This window comes from Filobasidium floriforme (genome assembly GCF_021052385.1).
Source record: "Filobasidium floriforme strain CBS 6241 chromosome Unknown HD553scaffold_19, whole genome shotgun sequence".
Classification (NCBI taxonomy): Eukaryota; Fungi; Basidiomycota; class Tremellomycetes; order Filobasidiales; family Filobasidiaceae; genus Filobasidium; species Filobasidium floriforme.
The window spans coordinates 410075-426824 of NW_025763640.1; the positions used below are offsets into that span (position 1 = coordinate 410075).

The 16750-nt window shown below is 52.4% G+C and overlaps 5 protein-coding genes across 5 annotated transcripts; 3 read left to right on the forward strand and 2 right to left on the reverse strand.

Annotated features, from left to right (window-relative positions):
* Positions 1–218: 218 nt before the first annotated feature.
* HD553DRAFT_299152 (uncharacterized protein) lies at positions 219–8230 on the reverse strand. Its single transcript, XM_046178600.1, has 25 exons — positions 7942–8230; positions 7853–7879; positions 7573–7793; positions 7366–7503; positions 7197–7301; positions 7017–7134; positions 6885–6957; positions 6765–6824; positions 6440–6697; positions 6314–6369; positions 6194–6248; positions 5395–6128; positions 5001–5336; positions 4618–4941; positions 4382–4556; positions 4234–4320; positions 3960–4170; positions 1578–3890; positions 1359–1512; positions 1197–1295; positions 1071–1126; positions 951–1005; positions 753–880; positions 442–662; positions 219–359 (listed from the first exon to the last, which is right to left on the reverse strand). The coding sequence occupies exons 1-25, from the start codon at positions 7969–7971 to the stop codon at positions 352–354; spliced, it is 6042 nt and encodes a 2013-aa protein (XP_046034539.1). The 5' UTR covers positions 7972–8230; the 3' UTR covers positions 219–351.
* Positions 8231–9070: 840 nt separating this feature from the next.
* HD553DRAFT_88883 (uncharacterized protein) lies at positions 9071–10321 on the forward strand. The gene is made up of 3 exons (XM_046184569.1): positions 9071–9595; positions 9684–10123; positions 10194–10321. Exons 1-3 carry the CDS (start codon positions 9344–9346, stop codon positions 10240–10242), a joined length of 741 nt encoding a protein of 246 aa, XP_046034540.1. The 5' UTR covers positions 9071–9343; the 3' UTR covers positions 10243–10321.
* A 959-nt stretch (positions 10322–11280) lies between these two features.
* Positions 11281–13762, forward strand: HD553DRAFT_299155 (endopeptidase). Its single transcript, XM_046178601.1, has 4 exons — positions 11281–12318; positions 12389–12839; positions 12906–13052; positions 13135–13762. The coding sequence occupies exons 1-4, from the start codon at positions 11774–11776 to the stop codon at positions 13549–13551; spliced, it is 1560 nt and encodes a 519-aa protein (XP_046034541.1). The 5' UTR covers positions 11281–11773; the 3' UTR covers positions 13552–13762.
* Positions 13763–13951: 189 nt separating this feature from the next.
* On the forward strand, positions 13952–15638 carry HD553DRAFT_336613 (uncharacterized protein). The gene is made up of 7 exons (XM_046182242.1): positions 13952–14425; positions 14504–14533; positions 14617–14724; positions 14824–14933; positions 15031–15084; positions 15158–15277; positions 15359–15638. Exons 1-7 carry the CDS (start codon positions 14050–14052, stop codon positions 15368–15370), a joined length of 810 nt encoding a protein of 269 aa, XP_046034542.1. The 5' UTR covers positions 13952–14049; the 3' UTR covers positions 15371–15638.
* Positions 15639–15840: 202 nt separating this feature from the next.
* On the reverse strand, positions 15841–16341 carry HD553DRAFT_325658 (uncharacterized protein; the record flags this gene model as incomplete). Its single annotated transcript, XM_046181632.1, has 1 exon — positions 15841–16341. One exon carries the CDS (start codon positions 16339–16341, stop codon positions 15841–15843), a length of 501 nt encoding a protein of 166 aa, XP_046034543.1.
* Positions 16342–16750: the final 409 nt, after the last annotated feature.

A 16750-nucleotide genomic window follows, 5' to 3' on the forward strand; every position in this document is an offset into this window, starting at 1 on the left:
CCCGACTCCATTCTTAACCCCGCAACCCGGCATCCTATTCCCGGGCATCATAGCGAGGAGGATGGTCGCCGTAGATCGACCCGGCATCTTCCCGCAGCAAGTCGGTTTGGCACGCATCAAGCCATTTTCTTGGCGGTGGTTATTGCTAGGGAGCGGGAGAAGAGGAGGCCGGACGACAGAAAACGGCACGCAAAACATCCCGACGGACCCGAAGATGGTCATGACATGATCGTTGATTGCTGACACTAGCTTTTGCATAGATGAAACAGTAGTACATCGAGGTCCGGTAGAGATACAATTCTGAAAAACGATGACGAGTCGGTGGGATCCTTGGAGTCGGGCTTGATGTGTTTATGCATCTATGCAGGACGGAATTCGTTCGGGTTTAGTATCTGTTCAACAACTTGCGATATCGACATCCTCGTGGAACTCTGAACTCACAGTACGATGTTCCCGAAATGACAAAGCTCAGATTGCTCAACTGATCCTCGGTAAACTTCAACTTGTCCTGGTGCCAAGTATCCGCATGCGATCGCTGGAACGAGGCCGCACACGCCCGGATGGTCGAGCTGATCGGCGTTGGGTCCGAGGCGTGTTCCGCCAGAATATCGCACAGCAGGTTGGGCAAAAACTTGGGGATCGTGTAGGGGAACGCTTCGATGCTACACAAGAGGCATGCAAGCGGATTATTAGCACGTACTTTTCAGATGAGACTGTAAAACTTGCAGGAAGCCGGCAAATTGCCTACGCACAGTGCGGTTATACCCAAAATAGCGCCATGCAGCTTGATAACGGCAGCTTGATAGTTGGGGTTCAAGTTGCCCGCAGCGTCCCGCTTCCGAGGCAATTTCGAAGCCTTGACCTCCCGTACGAATCGTTCCTATGCGAAGTGTGAAGAAGCGCGATCAATCAACAGGTGCAACGGATCGGCATACACGAGGATAGCATACCTTGAGAACGTTGATGCTGGCCCTTTGAGAGCATCTCAAGACTCCCGACAGCGTGCTGATCGAGGGCAGGGTCGTCTTGTCAGTCCATATCGCTGTCACATAGTGCAAGAAGAAGCTTACGCAGCAGCCGTCTCCCTAACTTCCTGATTATCATCGTGCATGCATTGTGCAAGGACCTGCGAGGCACACAGGCAGTTGTCAACGGAAGTGTCTATCAGTGCATGCAGATTCGGCCTTCACACTCACATCCATGATCTTGGCGGCCATCTCCTCGTCTACCAGCGGCAGTTCGCGGTAATAGACGATACTGAGGATGGGCAGGGCGTGTAGTCGGACTTTCCATGACTGATAGTAACGAATGCTGTTCAGCGTTGAATCAAGCCAATCGTCGAAGATTTACAAACTCACTGGCGACTCCCTCAAGGTCTTGAGCAGAGACTCGACCAACGGTTTGACAAACTCGATAGGTGGCGTAATGGCCGTCACGAAGACGAGGACAAAGGCGGCCATTTGGTGAAGGTCCTTCGAATCGACCATTTCTCTCATCTGGAAGATCTCAGGCCTTTTTGGGGGTACGAGTGAGCGTAGACACTTATGCAGTCTCCCGTCAAGCCAGGATACACTCACAGGATAGGCAAGACATAGGAGAAAACAGCAGGCGCGTGAATGTCCGACAGACCCGAATAAAACCATCGAAGAATCGTCCCGGCGGTTCGATCGTACAGCGAGAGCGACGCTTGCGGGCCTGACGGACGTTCGGCTCGCCATCCCGGGAGTTTGGCAGACAACGCTTTGAACTGGGGCATGAGGAGACCTTGCTTTCCCATGATGTCCTTATCCGGGTTGTCCAGACAGTCTCGCAGGAAACTGCGCGGCGAGTCGTATGATGGGTGCCATCGAACGTTGTCGAGACATAAGATATTGCTAGCGACGATTCCTCGAACCTCGACAAAATCGCTACTGCTGGCTTGATTGAAGCAAATGTCGATAAACTCGTCCGCCCATGGTTCGAATCGCCAACCGAAGCACCGGACCAAGGACGACGTCATCGATACGGCTTTTTTGAGCTCGAATGCCGACCCGTTGGCGTAATCGACTGATCGTCCGACCTCGAGCAAATAGTCCACCAACGGCTGTACTCGCCTAGGGTCGCGTTGGAAAAGCACGTGCTCGAAACACATCTTCCAGTATTCAAAGGTGTCTGGACGGATTGAATTGTAGATTTTGGGCAGTCGGGGGACGAGCCACTCCCACAGACCAGCCCTCGCCTTGCCCGACCAGTGTTTCATGCCTCGAAGAATACCCGACAAAATCTCGGCGAGCGCGCGTTGTTTGTCCTTGTCTGTTGTTTCTAGCAACTGCTCCATGACCGGCTTTAGGTGCTGGAAAGGCAGATCTGAGTAGATCTGGCACAGAGATCGGAGCAAGTCAATATTGTCTCCAGAGAGATAGGTTCGAGTCTTCTCTTGAGCCCAGTTGTCAGAAACTGATTTCCACCAAGCGGGATCGTCGACATAGACCTTCATCGCTGCAATCGCCTCCTGCGAAGCCTCTTCCCACTCGAAAGCTTCTTCGTCCCATTTGGCAAGTCTACTTTGAGCTACCTCTTCGCCCCAGCAGAGCCAGCCGACGGAACTCTTGTCCTGCATCCATTGATCCTCTTCTGCGTGATCATCGACTGGCTTGCGGAAAGCGTCAAGATACTCTTGGGTGAAATTTCCTCCATTAGCATCAGGCTTGGTCCAACGCTTAAGTGGGTTCTTCCCATTCTGAAGGAAAAGCGATTCGTCCGATCCTTTACAGAGAGTGCGGAGTTTGATAATGTACAGCAGACGGGTGGTAGCGATCTGCGCGTGACTACGAAGAGCCGGTTGCGGATCGGGAATCTTGCTGACCATGTAACCAGCAACAGCTCCCGATGTCGCCACGTCTCGTCTCATTAGATGCCGAATTAGTCGAGCGGTGGTGACTACGTACTTCCAGTGAGTCGCTGGATCCTGACAAAGCTCCAACAGTTGCGGGATCAAGGCGTGATACGCCTTGTCTCGATATTCGCGAGACGCTACAACGCCTCTGGCCAATGCTTGTCGCAGTTCGAGGTCCAAAGAAGCACCAGGTAGATCCTCGGCAAGCAATTTCAGGGTAGATTGAGCTCCAGCTCCACATTGTTGACCCATCATCATGGTACTTGGCTCTCGTATCAGGTCGATGGCATCGTCCAAAAGATTCCCTACGATGGTTTGAATCGTCGGCTTCTCCTGATGCTGCGCCTTGAGAAGCGTCATCATATAAGGCGTGAAGAAGCGCGCATCGTCCAGCGCAAACGTTAAGAGGGAAGAGAAGCCCAACACGTAGAGAGCGCCCTTCATAATATCGGGATCGGTGCCGACCGCTAGCGAGGGAAGCACGAGGGGAATGACCATGGGAGCTGTGCCTTCGTAAGACACGCAAAGCGAGCCCAGTGCCACCTGAGCGCTCCTCCTGATCTTTACAAAGGGAGATATGGAGAGCATCACCAAGTCCCTGATGAGGAGATCGTCGAGCTCCGAGCGTACACGGCGCTGGGCATTCAACCGGTGGCGACCAGCGTGGTAGATCTCCATACGACGGATCCAAATCGATCGAGGAAGCGACTTTTGCGCTTTCCATGATCGCACTTGCTTTTCCACATGAACGTGACCTTTCCACATGTTGGCGTAGGATTTCTGCTCCACACCGTACCTGCTCATCAGGGTCCCGATGGATCGTACCGTAAGCCGCATCGCGTCGATGGAGCTGTCTTCATCGTCGTTTCGGAAGATGGCGATTGCCTTGTGCAGAATGTTCCCAAATCGCGCTCGATACGCAAGCATTTGCTTGTAGATATCTGAATTGGGGTCGTTCAAGGGCGTTCCGCTCTTGTAAGGCGCGGGTGCATCGATGAATGCACGCGGGACGTCGCTGTGTAAATAAGATTGGGTCAGCATGTAATGACGCGATACAAGGGTGTAACGGATTCTTTGTGCTTACGGCGCTGCCGAGTGCTCTTCGCCGCCCGTCTTGAGCTCGCTGTGTTCCTGCCATGCCTGAGATAGAGCGCCAATGCTGAAGCGGATGTGAGAGATGTATCGACAGAAATCGTTGTTCCATGGAAGTGAAGACGAGGGGCTTTGAAGAAGACTCTCGAGCTTGTCCATCATTGACGAGCACATTGTCAATAGCTTTGATACGAAGTCGAGTTCTGATCGAGGTAGATGAATGCATCAGCAAGCGAATCATACTGTGTTTTCAATTAGCCACTAACCATTGTCTGCAGGAAGATGCCAATCGACCTGAACGTCTGCCAGACGATAAGTTTTTCCCCAATACAAGTGATGGTTGTACTTGAAGTCTGCCAGCGCAAATCCTTTAATATCGTCACCCTAGGACTCTCTCAGGATAAACGAGCTCACCTTCCGAGTTCCATTCTTCGGGGTTGACGAGTCTAGATTCGTAGGGGAAGACTGTCGTCATGTTGAAGATGACCTTCTCCATCAGCTTTCCAGCCCAAGACCAACATGCCTCGGACAGGCTCTTTTCCATCAAGTTTGACAACAGGGAAAGTAGCGCTTCTTGGTGATCCACAAGCTGTAAGGGCAGATGCGTTCAGCTTTCGATCCTGGTTACAACAACTCTGGTTCGGACCAACCTCTATGGAAGCTCCCGACACCGCTCCGACAAGGAGCGCCACATGCCACTGCAGCGCCACATCGGATGCGATTGGTATGGTGGAGTTTAGAGTGCGCCGAGAACCTGCTCCAGAGCTAAGCTCGGATTCAATACGCTCGGCGCACAGCGGTACAAACTTCTTGAGCGTGTACGCCGGGTTGGCGTTCGAACATGCCAAAACCAGACCGCCGATAACTCGCAAAGAGTTAGACCTGACGGTAGTCGTTACATGGTCAAAGACTTTATCAATGATCTTCTCCGTGCCAGCGATCGACAAGTTCATGATGATAGAGTCCATGAGTGCCTGGATGGGGAACAGGTTGAGCTATGATCTGAGATTCGCCACGACAAGCGGATACATACATTGACAAAGCCGACGATGCGCTCTTCACTCGAAATCCCTGCCTTCAAGCTACTGGTTTCGTTGACTTCAGGCATGTTGTCGTAGAGCTTGAAGATTCGCTCCAGCAGATCCGTCACCCATGCCGAGAAACCAGCGGTCGATTGCCTGAAGTACATATCCTCTTCCTCTGAGCTCATCATCGGTGAATCTTCCTCATCTTCCTTAAGGTCAACGGCCAGATCCGCCCGGGGTTCAGCATTTCGAGGACCGGCGATGATACCTTCAGGAACCTCCTCAGGGAGCTCTTCGAGGCGGATGTGCTGGATCGCGTTCATGAGGAAGAGCACGGTCGATAGCTGTCGAGACAAGCGATGATGAGATTCGGTGTTCAGAGTCCCGATCACTAGGACTCACGGTCTTGCCAGGATCATTCATGTCGATACCAGGCAGTACAAGCTCGAGGATGCTCGGAATCTGCTTCTGACCGCTTTTGGACACACTCCTTGTGGTCATCGACCAGGAGACAGCCCCAAGCGTCTTGATCACGGCGTTTGTCCTTGCCGTCTCTTCTAGATTAGTCAGACTGGGGATCGCTCGCTCGATGATGGGCGGTATTATGAGTTCCGGCTCAAGCACCGACAACGTCTTCAGACAAGATCGACTGGCTCCACCCGCAGTAGAATCCTTCGAAAAGATGCTCATCAAAGCCACGGGTCGAAGACAGAGGACAAATTCTTGTCTGATCGCTGGCGTAAGTCTCCACTCTGGAGGTGTCTTGCAGTCCGGCAGTTCCTCCTGCTTCCAACGGGTCAGAAACAGCCAAGCCAGGTCCTGGATGAACGTCGTGAGCACGCGTGACCATGCTCCGTGATTCGATGGGTGGAAGAAGCTTTCGCAGCTAGTAATAAGCTTAGCGAGATGTTCGAGCGATCGAGATCCTCCGAGATAAGTCTTGGTCGCGTCAGCTTTTCTACCAGCGTCAGCCAAGCTGTCGGAACTGGAACTCGAGTGTAGACCATTCCGATCTGTCTTGACCCTCTTCAGAGCTTGATGTTGAGGTGTAGCTGTGCCAGGAGTAGCCACACTTGAATTCGGCTTGGCAGGAGCGTCTTCAGCCATCGAGTATACGATGATCTCAGCCAGAGACACTGGGAACGATCGAGGTTTATTTAGTGCGAGTTGCAACGACGATGAAGTTGACTTTGTGACTTACACAATCTGTTCGTCGGTTTCCTCATAGCTAGAATGTTCTTGCTCGCCAAGGCATCCTGCATACCAGGTATTAGATCAGTAAATCAAAAGTAATCATAAGAAGAGGGAGAATCTCATTTACCATGGGTGCCATGGCGCCGGCCGCTGCACTGGCGACAGAACCTCCCACAGGAGTGCCTGTATACGATCGCTTGCGGAATCAGTTATAAGGAAGACAATACTAGCGGCAAGCAATCTTCTGACCCACCCATCGCTCGCAAGCACTTGGTCATCACAGTCTGAAATTCGATCTCAGTCAAAATTCCGATCTCCTTTCGGATGCCTTGCCAACTGGGATCCTTGCTGGCGATGTCCTCTTCGGCGTCCACACCGTCCAGGTCCATCTCGTCACCTTCAAGGGGTACCTCGTCTTCTTGCACGTCATTCACCATAGACTTGGGGATGTCTTCTAATCGCTTTGGATTCGACAAAGATGGGTTCAGATGACGCTTAGTCAGAACAGCCACTATGACGGAACAGCAGGTCGGAGAGTCAGTTCTCGAACCCCAATCATAGCAGGAGATCTAACGTACGGAGGTCAAGCATTTGTTCATCGTAAAGACCGCTATTGATACCATCCCATATTTTCCACACTGATACAACAAGTTGCGTCAGACTCAACAGGAATGAGATCTTCCGACCTTATTGCTTACTGGTTGGCAGCCAAAGTTGAGGGTGCGAGTATGGCATGAAGTGCACGACGAAAGCTTGGGTCGCAAGGATGGACTAACCGATGCCACGAGATGTAAGTCGAAACTCCTAGTATGAAGGTGTGCTGTACTTACATCGACGTCGTCTCCCACAAAGCGAGGCAAGATTACCGACAGCATCTCCTCGTACTCAGACGGATGGAAGAAACGTTGCGCTACCTCTGCCATATCGAGCAATAGGTTCGAAACGTTGCTGTAAACAAAACAATAGGCGTAAGCGTACGCTCGCGTGACAGCGATGCGAATAGTACCTACGTGTGTCCGACCTTTCGACGTTTCGGGAACAGCTCCTTGACTAGCAGGTCGTGAAGCGGCCTCCATGGCAGGCGTAGATCTTCAATCGAGATGAGCTTTTGTGGCCTATACCATTACAGTTGCAATTATCAGCGACGTTCTGACGAAGTTGGGGGAAAGCTCGACTGACTTGAGCAAACTTCGGACCATGTCCGCGGCGATTCCCATGGCTTGAGGATCGAGACCAGGCATGACAGCCAGTTCGTAGAATAATGCTCCCAATCGTACCCTCATCTTCTTCTTCATCGGATACCGTAGGCCGATCCAGCTATGGGTGTGACAATAAAGGGGGATCAGCTGATGACAGGACGAAAGAGACACTTTCAGATATACCAACTTTTGTAGTCTTCTGGTCCAGTAAGCAAAGGGGTACTCCCAATCACCCGCTTCGATGCAGTCCACTAATCTGCCAGCGATATGTTCCAGTCTTGCATCCATCTCTTCGAGCGTTTCAGTGGTATACGGTAGAGATCGAGCTAGTACCATCCGCTTGCGCCGGGGATCAGCTTTGGTCTTGCCCTTGCTGGGCCCATCGTGCATTCGGGTGTCGACCTCGAGCTATAATTGCGGAGAATATTGGTTTCGAGCAATCGAGGCAAGAGGGAAGATGTACTCACACCATCGAGCTCGGAATCAGAGTTGGACTATATGCAAATCATGGTAAGTAAGCGTAATGTCTTCTCTGCAAGCTGTAGCCAAGACAGACCTCGATAAAGTCCGATTCGTCGGAAGACATCTTGCTTGTTTACTCAAGTAGGTCTTCCCTACTCCGACGGGAAGAGAAAGTGGCCTGAAGTCCCGATCAGGAATCGGAAGGTTCAATTGTCCGGTTCGTCCGGGAAGGTGGGAATGCTAGATTTGCGTTAAGCTAACTGGCGGCTGTTTCGTGAAGCTTCGTGAGGAGCGATTGTACAAGGCTGGACGGTAGACTAATGGAGTCTTTCGGAGAATGTAGCATGTAGAATGTCAAAGGCAAAATGCAAAGGCATCTCTCCAATAGCACCACATCATCATCGTTGTCGTTGTATGAACGGTGACGAACCTTTGTGCGATGCCTCCTTGATGCGATCCACCTCCACCTTGGTTGTACACGCCAGCGTTTACGACGGACATCTGAAACAGAGATTAACTCCGCGTCACGTGGGTTTGTCCAGACCTAGTGATATTATATAGACTCGTGGTACGTCACAGACTTTCAACTCGATTGCTCGACGATTTAGAAATAATGGCGTAAGCTCAGATTATAGAGAGTACATTCTCCACTCTAATGAGTTTATCGCGATGACAATCGGAAGTCTCCAGCTAATCTCAGGCATGAAAGTGTGAACGCGCGAAACCGGGGCGGGGAGAAAGTATACCGCACTGGCGGATTCTGTTCTTGTTGGCCAGGCAAACGGTGGCCTGAAAATTGGAGGGTCCTGGCAAGCGGGGGGAAGAGATCCAGCTCGTTTCTGCAGACATTCGCGACCTTTTTGGTCCTCCATTGCCGTTAGCACAGTGCAGAGATCGTAGAGACGCTGGCGAATCTGTTCGTCTCGCGTCTCACGTCTCGGGCAAAGCATTCGCGGGGACCTCGGCCGCCCAAGATATTCTCCGATCTCCGACTGTCGCTACGTCTGTGGCTTCGACGTCAATCCCGTTGCAACTACAGTAGTTTCCATTTCTGGGCTCTCCGAGTCCGGCTCCCCGTGTGAGCGGGGTTGGGTTTGTCCAACAGGGTCGGCATGAACCCGCGTGGAACACAGGCACCAATTTGCAACAATTGCTACTTCGAACCTTGTTCGACGCGCTTGGCAACCTTGTTCTTCGGCACCGACACGGTCAGGTGACCATATGCTGCAAGGAAGCCCATGTTCGGAGAGATCAGCGTTGGAAGCACGCACCTCGGCCAATTTCGTCATGCCGGAGGGTAGAGATGACCCTTGGCATGGGATCCTTCTTTGTCTGTCCGGCACGATTAGAGGCTCAAGGTACATCCGCCCGTATACATATATAAGGGGTCCCGGTCTGAGGACCTCGTCTTCTTCGACAGTGTAATTTCGACTCCATCAACCCTCATCTCACGACAAACAATTACCAACTCTCACCGGACCAAGACCTTTCCGAGCATGACCACCGTACTCCAATACAACTTTACCTCTGAGAACGTCCCAGGGGCTTATTACGGTCTCCTCCCCGAGCTCCCGCACGCCCAGTTGTCGATGCCGAACGGGTCCATCGATGTACAATACAATTACACAAGCGCAGACTTGTCGAATGACGGAAACGCCACTCGGTGGGATTCCCTCTATACGATCTATTTCAACCGACCGGATTCCGAGAGCGTCTACCCATCGCCTTCTGGGTATCAGTATAGCCTGGTAAGTCAGATTAGGAATTCGACGAATTCCACATGCTGTGGTAATGGAATGCGTGCAAGACTGCTGATATGCTGTATCTTTTCATCAGACCCTCTTCTATGGGCATAGTACATTCGGTCCTGCAACACCGACAACTTTCACTACGACGAGTGGTCCGTGGTACTACAATGACACCATTTACCTGTTCGCTCCCGGAGACAGCTTTGTCCCCCAATTGATCGAGTTGTCCGAAGATGGTTCCACGCCCACTGGGAATCGATTCTTTGGTCAGAACATCACTCTGGTCAGGAACGAGACACTACCGATCACGACGACACAAGTAGCCTCAGACGAGATTTCGAAGTTGTTAGGAACCCGAACGGCTACTGCAACGTCGTCAAGGGCTCCTCCAGCTACGACTTACCCTTGGACCGCCGAGGCTGCCACGACTACCGCTGCTGCTGCTAGTGGAGGAGAGAGTTCGCCGGCGCAGACTTCGGCACCGGCGAACGCGGGGTCGCGATCTACCAAGGGATCCTCCTTGCTGCAGTGAGTCTAGTTTTACTTTGGCATATGTAGTGTGAAGGTGAGGGTCGCTGATCGATGGTCGTTGGGACAGGATCGGTACTGCCTTGTTGTTGATCAGCGCTGCAGTCGGAGCGTTTTGAAGAGGCCCCGTCTGAGCCAGGCCTTCGACTTCTTTCGACCTGCTTCCCAATCCGATGGCGAATACCATGATACCCTAAGACCACTGTATAGTATCCCCTTTTTGTTGTACGTTATAGCTCATACCCATACGTTTTCATCTTCCAATCCTTTATCTTGTCAAGCTTCTGAGAGCCAGTTCACTCGACGAGATGCTCGACATACTGAAGACAACGAGCCAGGGCAGTCGAGGAGCATTCCCAGACAGTCCGAGGGTCCGATGTTGCTGTTACGCAACATCAGCAACATCAACAGAGTCACATATCGGTTCGAGTTCGTCCTTCGACAACCCGTCTGAATTGAGACCAGCATTCTCCACGCCGAGTTCAAGCACAGAGAAGCAGGGCTGGTAGCCGCAATCGAGATGCGGATCACCGGTATCGATAGCGTCACCATGTACAACACGTCTCGTGAAGAGATGCAGCGTCTCCTGCACACAATCACACATGAGTTGAAATGGCTGATGCGCTCGTCAATGAGTCGTGAGAGGTGTTCCCAGCTGGATGATCGACCTCATATATGCTGCGGCGGTGTTGCTTAAATATCCTCCACACCTTGCCTTCGTGAAGACTGAAACAAGCCGAAGGCCGTGACGATGGTTTCTATATTTCTATTCATGATCCCCGACATCGACGACGACACGACGACGACGTAGATCGTGTTTGAACCTAGGTGCCTGCCGGGGCGACACAGCTTTTTGCGGCGATCGACGACCCGATTCCCAACAGTTGCCGTTTTGATTCGGGTGGTTGGGGCATCAAAGGAACGTCATCAGCAAACGCCACCCCGGGGCCCGGCAAGCAGAGGCAGGGCAGACGAGAGGGCGTTACGATTACGGCAGCGGAATAATGACGGTCTTCGTTAACTTTTGATCCCGCTGTAGTTCGCAGTCGTAACGGGCTGGCTGTGTCGGTGTGTGTGCTCCAGGTTTGGATTCTTTGGATTGCGCAGACTCTTTGCTCACAAATCGATCCCCCGCCTGTCATCAACGTCGTCAGCCTCGATACAAAGAGAGGCAATAGAGGCGACATCACCACATATAGACAGCTAACATACGTCCACACCTAGACATATAAAGGACTACTTTGGTCGACCCACGATCGCCATCCCCCTTCCGATCGAACCCGCCACAACAAACCACTACGCCGCCCGCTCGGATCGAGCAAACTTTTAATCGATCCAGCCCCGCAGCGACGACGCACACCCATAGGCAACCTCCATATAAAGGCCTAGGACGACGACTCGTATAGACGCCAGTAGCCCAAAGACAGGCTCGATATAGTCACGACATCCTCCCTGCCGCGCAAAACATTACGCAGCAGTGTTTAGCTTGGCAAATCGACACAGCAAATCTCTATCATAATTCAGACCGAATCTCCATAATCTCGTTTTCGCACCGCATCACATCATATACCCTGTGCTTTCAGAGGCAATAATCAGCCACAACACGATCACATTCACTTGCACATAGCATTATATCGACCTTCGAAAACGATGATATTCACAACAATCGCCCCACTGGCAGCCATCCTGCTCGCCTCGACCCCCTCCACCGCCTCTCCCACTCTCGGTCGGGCCACCCCTTCCATCCCCGAATCCCGAGCGACCATCCCTCTGAACCACAACCACGCTTACCACGCCCGTCGATCGAACCCGGACCTCGAAGTCCGTCAAGCTTGGTTGAAGAACGAGGCTAGGAACCTGAGGCGCAAGTATGCAAACTTGTTGGATGAGCGTGGACAGGGGTTGATGAGGCGAGATGATGCTCATCTGGAGATCATCAAGCGTGATCTTCAGGCTCGTCAGTCTACATCGACTTCATCGCAGGAGGGATCGCAGAAGGGAGAAGAATACTTGATCGACGTCGGGCTCGATGCCAGTTACACGGGAACCCTTTATATGGGTACCCCGGCACAGGAGTTCGAGGTCATCATGGACACGGGGAGTTCGGATCTGTGGTTGGCCGATTCAGAGTGTACGAGTCAGACTTGTCAGGGAGTTAGTTCGTTCAACGAGGGGGCGAGCAGCACCTTGAACATGTGAGTCGTGTTCTGAAGTCGGCAATTGATGGATAAAAAGCTGAAACAATCTATTCTTCGTCGATCTCAGGTTGAACACGCCTTTCCAGATCACCTACGGGTCGGGTGCTGCCAACGGTACTCTCGCCCAAGATACCGCCAGCATGGCTGGATACACCGTCGAGTCTCAAACTTTCGCCCTCGTCACCCAAGCCTCGGATGACCTCCTCACCTACCCTTACTCGGGTCTCATGGGTCTGGCTTGGGCTCGATTGGCTTCCTCCCGTTCGACCCCCTTCTGGCAACAACTCGCTCAGACTGGACAGCTCGCCACCCCTGCCATGGGATTCTACCTGGCTAGGTATAGGGGTGACCAGTATGCGACCCGTGTCGAACAGGATGGAGGTCTCATGACCCTGGGTTACCTGAACCAGACGCTCTACGAGGGCAACATCACCTACGTTAGCATTGCGGACGACGAGAAGGACTATTGGAGAATTCCTATTGGAGGGATCAGGATCGGAGACACCGCCATCGGGATCGTGAGTCGATAAATTCGTCTTGAGAGCGTTTTTGTATTGAGCTTGAGGCTGACCTTCTGTTGACAGGCTCAATCCAACGGAGATGCTCCTAGCGCTGCGATTGACACTGGTACTACCTTGATTGGAGGTCCTTCCAGCGTTGTCGACTCGCTGTACGCGGCCATTCCCGGTTCACGTCCGGCCACTCTACCCGGTTACGAGGGATACTACGAGGTGAGCCCCAGCGGAAGATTCCTTGATACTCGTCATGCAGAACCGCTGCTGACCATGCTTGTGCTTCTTGTTACGATATTAGTACCCTTGCAGCACGACCATCAACATGAGGATGGTCTTTGGGTCCGTGAGCTACCTGATCTCCGAGGCCGATTTCAACCTCGGCGCCTTCAGCCAGGATTCGCAATACTGCATGGGAGCCATTTTCGCTCAGGATCTCGGCTCGCAAGCCCCGATCCAGTGGATCGTCGGAGCCACTTTCCTCAAGAACGTCTACTCAGTCTTTTCCTACGAACCCGCCGCGATCGGGTTCGCGGCATTGGCTGGAGAGGCGTCAACCGCGACGACGGCTTCCGGGGCCAACGCTTTGCCTTCTTCTACTGGATCGCCCGCCTCAGGGACGTCCGGTTCGAACGGCGCGGCTATGATCGGGACGCCCAACGTTTCGAGCTTGGTCGGATTGGTCTTGATCGTGCTCGTTGCTTGCATCAGCGCCTAGTCACAGCTCGATATCAGCATCGACAAGATCATCTTGATACCCTATACAACATTGCATGCTAGACATATACCTCTTTTGCTGCTAAAGCATGGTAGCACACATCAGTCTCGAAAATCCATTCACATGGGTGCGATACCTTTCGCATGACTCTCACACTTACACTGTAGCAATAGTTATAAATTTATGAATCGAATGAAACACGTCATCTTTGTCTGGTTACTCGAGTCTCGACCAATCAGGGCGATCGTTTTGACGAGACGGTTGAGTGGCGGTGAGACGCGCGGTATCCGCGGTTCGCATCATTTTCGTCGCCATCGCCCTCGAGCCCTGCGAGCCAACAGCATCGTCGACATTTACCACCCTCGAACAAGATTCAAGGTGATCGAATCGACATTCTCTATCCAAGTCGTCTCGTTATTGACATTGACATCCTCCGTGTATAACCGTCCAGGTCGTATTCGATCCGTAAAACTCTAGGACCGTCTCGCCTTGCCCAAAATGGCCTCCATCGGTAGAAAACTCGTACTCGGTCGACTGGCCAACGCCTCGTCCTCTTCCTTCCTTCGAACGGCCCCTCCCACCGCTCACCTCCTCGCCTCTCCCTACCTGGCCTCGAGATCACTCAACACGTCCTCCTTTTTCCGATTCGCTCAGCCCGCCAACACGTCGCCATCAAGGATCCAGCAGGGTCCGATCAAGACGCCGAACCCTAAAGACAACGCTCTGGCAGGTGCCGCAAGTCCTGGGTCGACCCAGAGCGCTCCTGCTAGCGAACCCGCTCAGGTCGGAGGGTTGCAGTATGCGGACTACAGCAAGGGACCTAGCGCTTTGGACAAGGCGGCTCAGTTGTTCTTCTTTACCGAAATCTTGCGAGGTCAGTATTCGCCGAGTCTTCTCGATCGCTGTGAAATGTAGGTCTGATGAATCGGCGGCGGGTTGCGATGCGAAACAGGAATGTGGATCGTCCTGGAACAGTTCTTCCGTAAGTCAACCACGACTCGACTTCCATGTGTTCCGAAAAGAGAAAGGCGAAACTGAACAACTACTTCGCCTCGTCGATTACAGGACCTCCTTACACCATCATGTACCCCTTCGAAAAGGGTCCCATTTCGGCCCGATTCCGTGGAGAACACGCCCTCCGAAGATACCCTAACGGTGAAGAGCGATGTATCGGTACGTCTCCCTCCCTCACTATCTTCAACCATCGAGTCGACGGGAAGGTGAAAGACGGCTGGACTGATGAATGTTGCTTTGTTTTGTTCTTACTCGTAGCCTGCAAGCTCTGCGAGGCCATCTGTCCTGCACAGGCCATTACCATCGAATCGGAGGCCCGAGACGATGGGAGCAGGAAGACCACTCGATATGATATCGACATGACCAAGGTGAGCTTGCTAGTCTGTTCACGATCGACGTTAAGCGAGATCGTTACTGAACTGATACTGAACTGATGGATTTGCCTGTTACGCTCTGGGTGAATAGTGTATCTACTGCGGTTTCTGCCAGGAAGCTTGTCCTGTTGATGCCATCGTCGAGGTTAGTTGCCGTTTTCGTTCACAGATCGAACTTGGGGAATGACGTTGCTGACTTTAACATGACTTGACGACAGACTTCGAACATCGAGTACGCCACTGAGACTCGAGAAGAGCTTCTTTACAACAAGGAGAAGCTTTTGGCCAACGGAGACCGAGCCGAGGCCGAGATCGCCGCCAACTTGCAGGCCGAGCACGTGAGTTATAGCATTCTCAGTTCAATAGGACATTCGAAGCGACACTTGCTGATTAAGGTTCTCTCCTTTTGAATTTTGCAGTTCTACCGTTAAGCCGGGTTTCTTGCTGTCATACGAGAAACCGACCCGCGCACGAAACCTCTGAACAACCTTAATCATTCTTTCCTGTCGGACGACGACCGATCGATCCGGCGCTTTAGCTCAGACGCTCGGTCGCCCTTGTACAGTAGTCTTTCTCCTTCATGAACCATCGGATGAAACATCCCAACCTGTCCGTCGAGATCGAAGCTTGCACAGCGAGCCGTGTCTGCTTCCAATTAAATCCACGTATACAGTAGGTACAGATACATCATGATACCCGATTAGAAACGGTCTTTCTCGATTCCATTATAGTCCTGGGCCTCCGTCTCCTTCAAACAGGCGCGGGAAATCACCCTTTAATGTTGATTGCGCTCTTGTTCTACTATAAGTTCGACCGGCGACTCGTCATCAGTCAAGATTCTCATACCCGACGAGAAGTACCACTGCTCACCCGCTACCCGCTTTGCACTGCAAGACAGCGTTCAGAACACCGGCGGCGCCATCGGAACACCAGCAAAGACCATCCTTCCCGTCCCAACCTCCTGAACTACCTGGTACTCGTTACAACCCTCCTTGCACCCCTCGGAAGGTTCAGGGTTCCAGACCAGGTCGAACACCACTTGCGACTGTCCCCTTGAAAGCCTGCCGACCTTGGTGATGATCTCCAAGCCGTATTCCTCTGGTTGGAGGACCGAGTCCGGTGATCTAGTATCCGAGGAGAGGAGAGACAGCTCGTCGTACCACTCTTTATACCAGTCGAGCAGGTCCAAAGGGGTTTCCTTTTTGCTCCAGAAAGCTACGCCGAGGTAGACGTTGTGCTTGGTCCTGCTCCACGAGGAGATACAGATGACCAGGTTCCCAGGGAGTCGGATACAGTTGTGGCAGTTGTATAGTCTGCCGGAGGAAGAGTGTTTGTAGGCGGTGTGGATGGAGGTGAAGAGGTGGCGCATGGTATGGATGTAGTCGGTGGATGTCGAGGTCATTACGCTGAGAAAGCTTGGTCGCGAGTGGCGTGTGTATTTGCGGTCGAGCAGGGATCATCTGCCTATATGTACAAGGGTTCAAATCGGACAATGTAGTATAGCTAGTATAGCTCATATCATCGATACCATGTCAGGCTTCTCAATGCATAATCGGGCGAGGAAAAACCAAGATCGTCGTCCCTGTGACTTTTGACGTCGATCGTCGAAACAATAGGCAATAGTAGTCTTCCGAACGTTTCGGGCATCGGTCATGTCCGGAGCGGAATCAATCACTTGCTTCGCGTTTCGTATGCTCGGGTCTGAACTCAATCACTACTTTGCCGGCTATCATTCGTTGCTTCGCTCTTATGGGCATCAGCTCGACGGGATCCCATCCGATGAGACTTATAGACTTGAGAGCCTAGATCTG

What these genes read in the sequence shown, in the direction of transcription:
- HD553DRAFT_299152 (XM_046178600.1), bottom strand. Translation starts at nt 7,971, where the DNA reads ATGTCTTCCGACGAATCGGACTTTATCGAG. An exon ending in CGTCGAAAGGTCGGACACAC is followed by an intron (nt 7,135 to 7,196) that starts GTAGGTACTATT and finishes TTTTGTTTACAG; the next exon opens with CAACGTTTCGAACCTATTGC. An exon ending in TGGCCGCCAAGATCATGGAT is followed by an intron (nt 1,127 to 1,196) that starts GTGAGTGTGAAG and finishes TGTGCCTCGCAG; the next exon opens with GTCCTTGCACAATGCATGCA.
- HD553DRAFT_88883 (XM_046184569.1), top strand. Translation starts at nt 9,344, where the DNA reads ATGACCACCGTACTCCAATACAACTTTACCTCTGAGAACGTCCCAGGG. An exon ending in CTGGGTATCAGTATAGCCTG is followed by an intron (nt 9,596 to 9,683) that starts GTAAGTCAGATT and finishes TCTTTTCATCAG; the next exon opens with ACCCTCTTCTATGGGCATAG. An exon ending in AAGGGATCCTCCTTGCTGCA is followed by an intron (nt 10,124 to 10,193) that starts GTGAGTCTAGTT and finishes TCGTTGGGACAG; the next exon opens with GATCGGTACTGCCTTGTTGT.
- HD553DRAFT_299155 (XM_046178601.1), top strand. Translation starts at nt 11,774, where the DNA reads ATGATATTCACAACAATCGCCCCACTGGCAGCCATCCTGCTCGCCTCG. An exon ending in GCGAGCAGCACCTTGAACAT is followed by an intron (nt 12,319 to 12,388) that starts GTGAGTCGTGTT and finishes CGTCGATCTCAG; the next exon opens with GTTGAACACGCCTTTCCAGA. An exon ending in GAGACACCGCCATCGGGATC is followed by an intron (nt 12,840 to 12,905) that starts GTGAGTCGATAA and finishes TTCTGTTGACAG; the next exon opens with GCTCAATCCAACGGAGATGC.
- HD553DRAFT_336613 (XM_046182242.1), top strand. Translation starts at nt 14,050, where the DNA reads ATGGCCTCCATCGGTAGAAAACTCGTACTCGGTCGACTGGCCAACGCC. An exon ending in CGTCCTGGAACAGTTCTTCC is followed by an intron (nt 14,534 to 14,616) that starts GTAAGTCAACCA and finishes CGTCGATTACAG; the next exon opens with GACCTCCTTACACCATCATG. An exon ending in ATGATATCGACATGACCAAG is followed by an intron (nt 14,934 to 15,030) that starts GTGAGCTTGCTA and finishes CTGGGTGAATAG; the next exon opens with TGTATCTACTGCGGTTTCTG.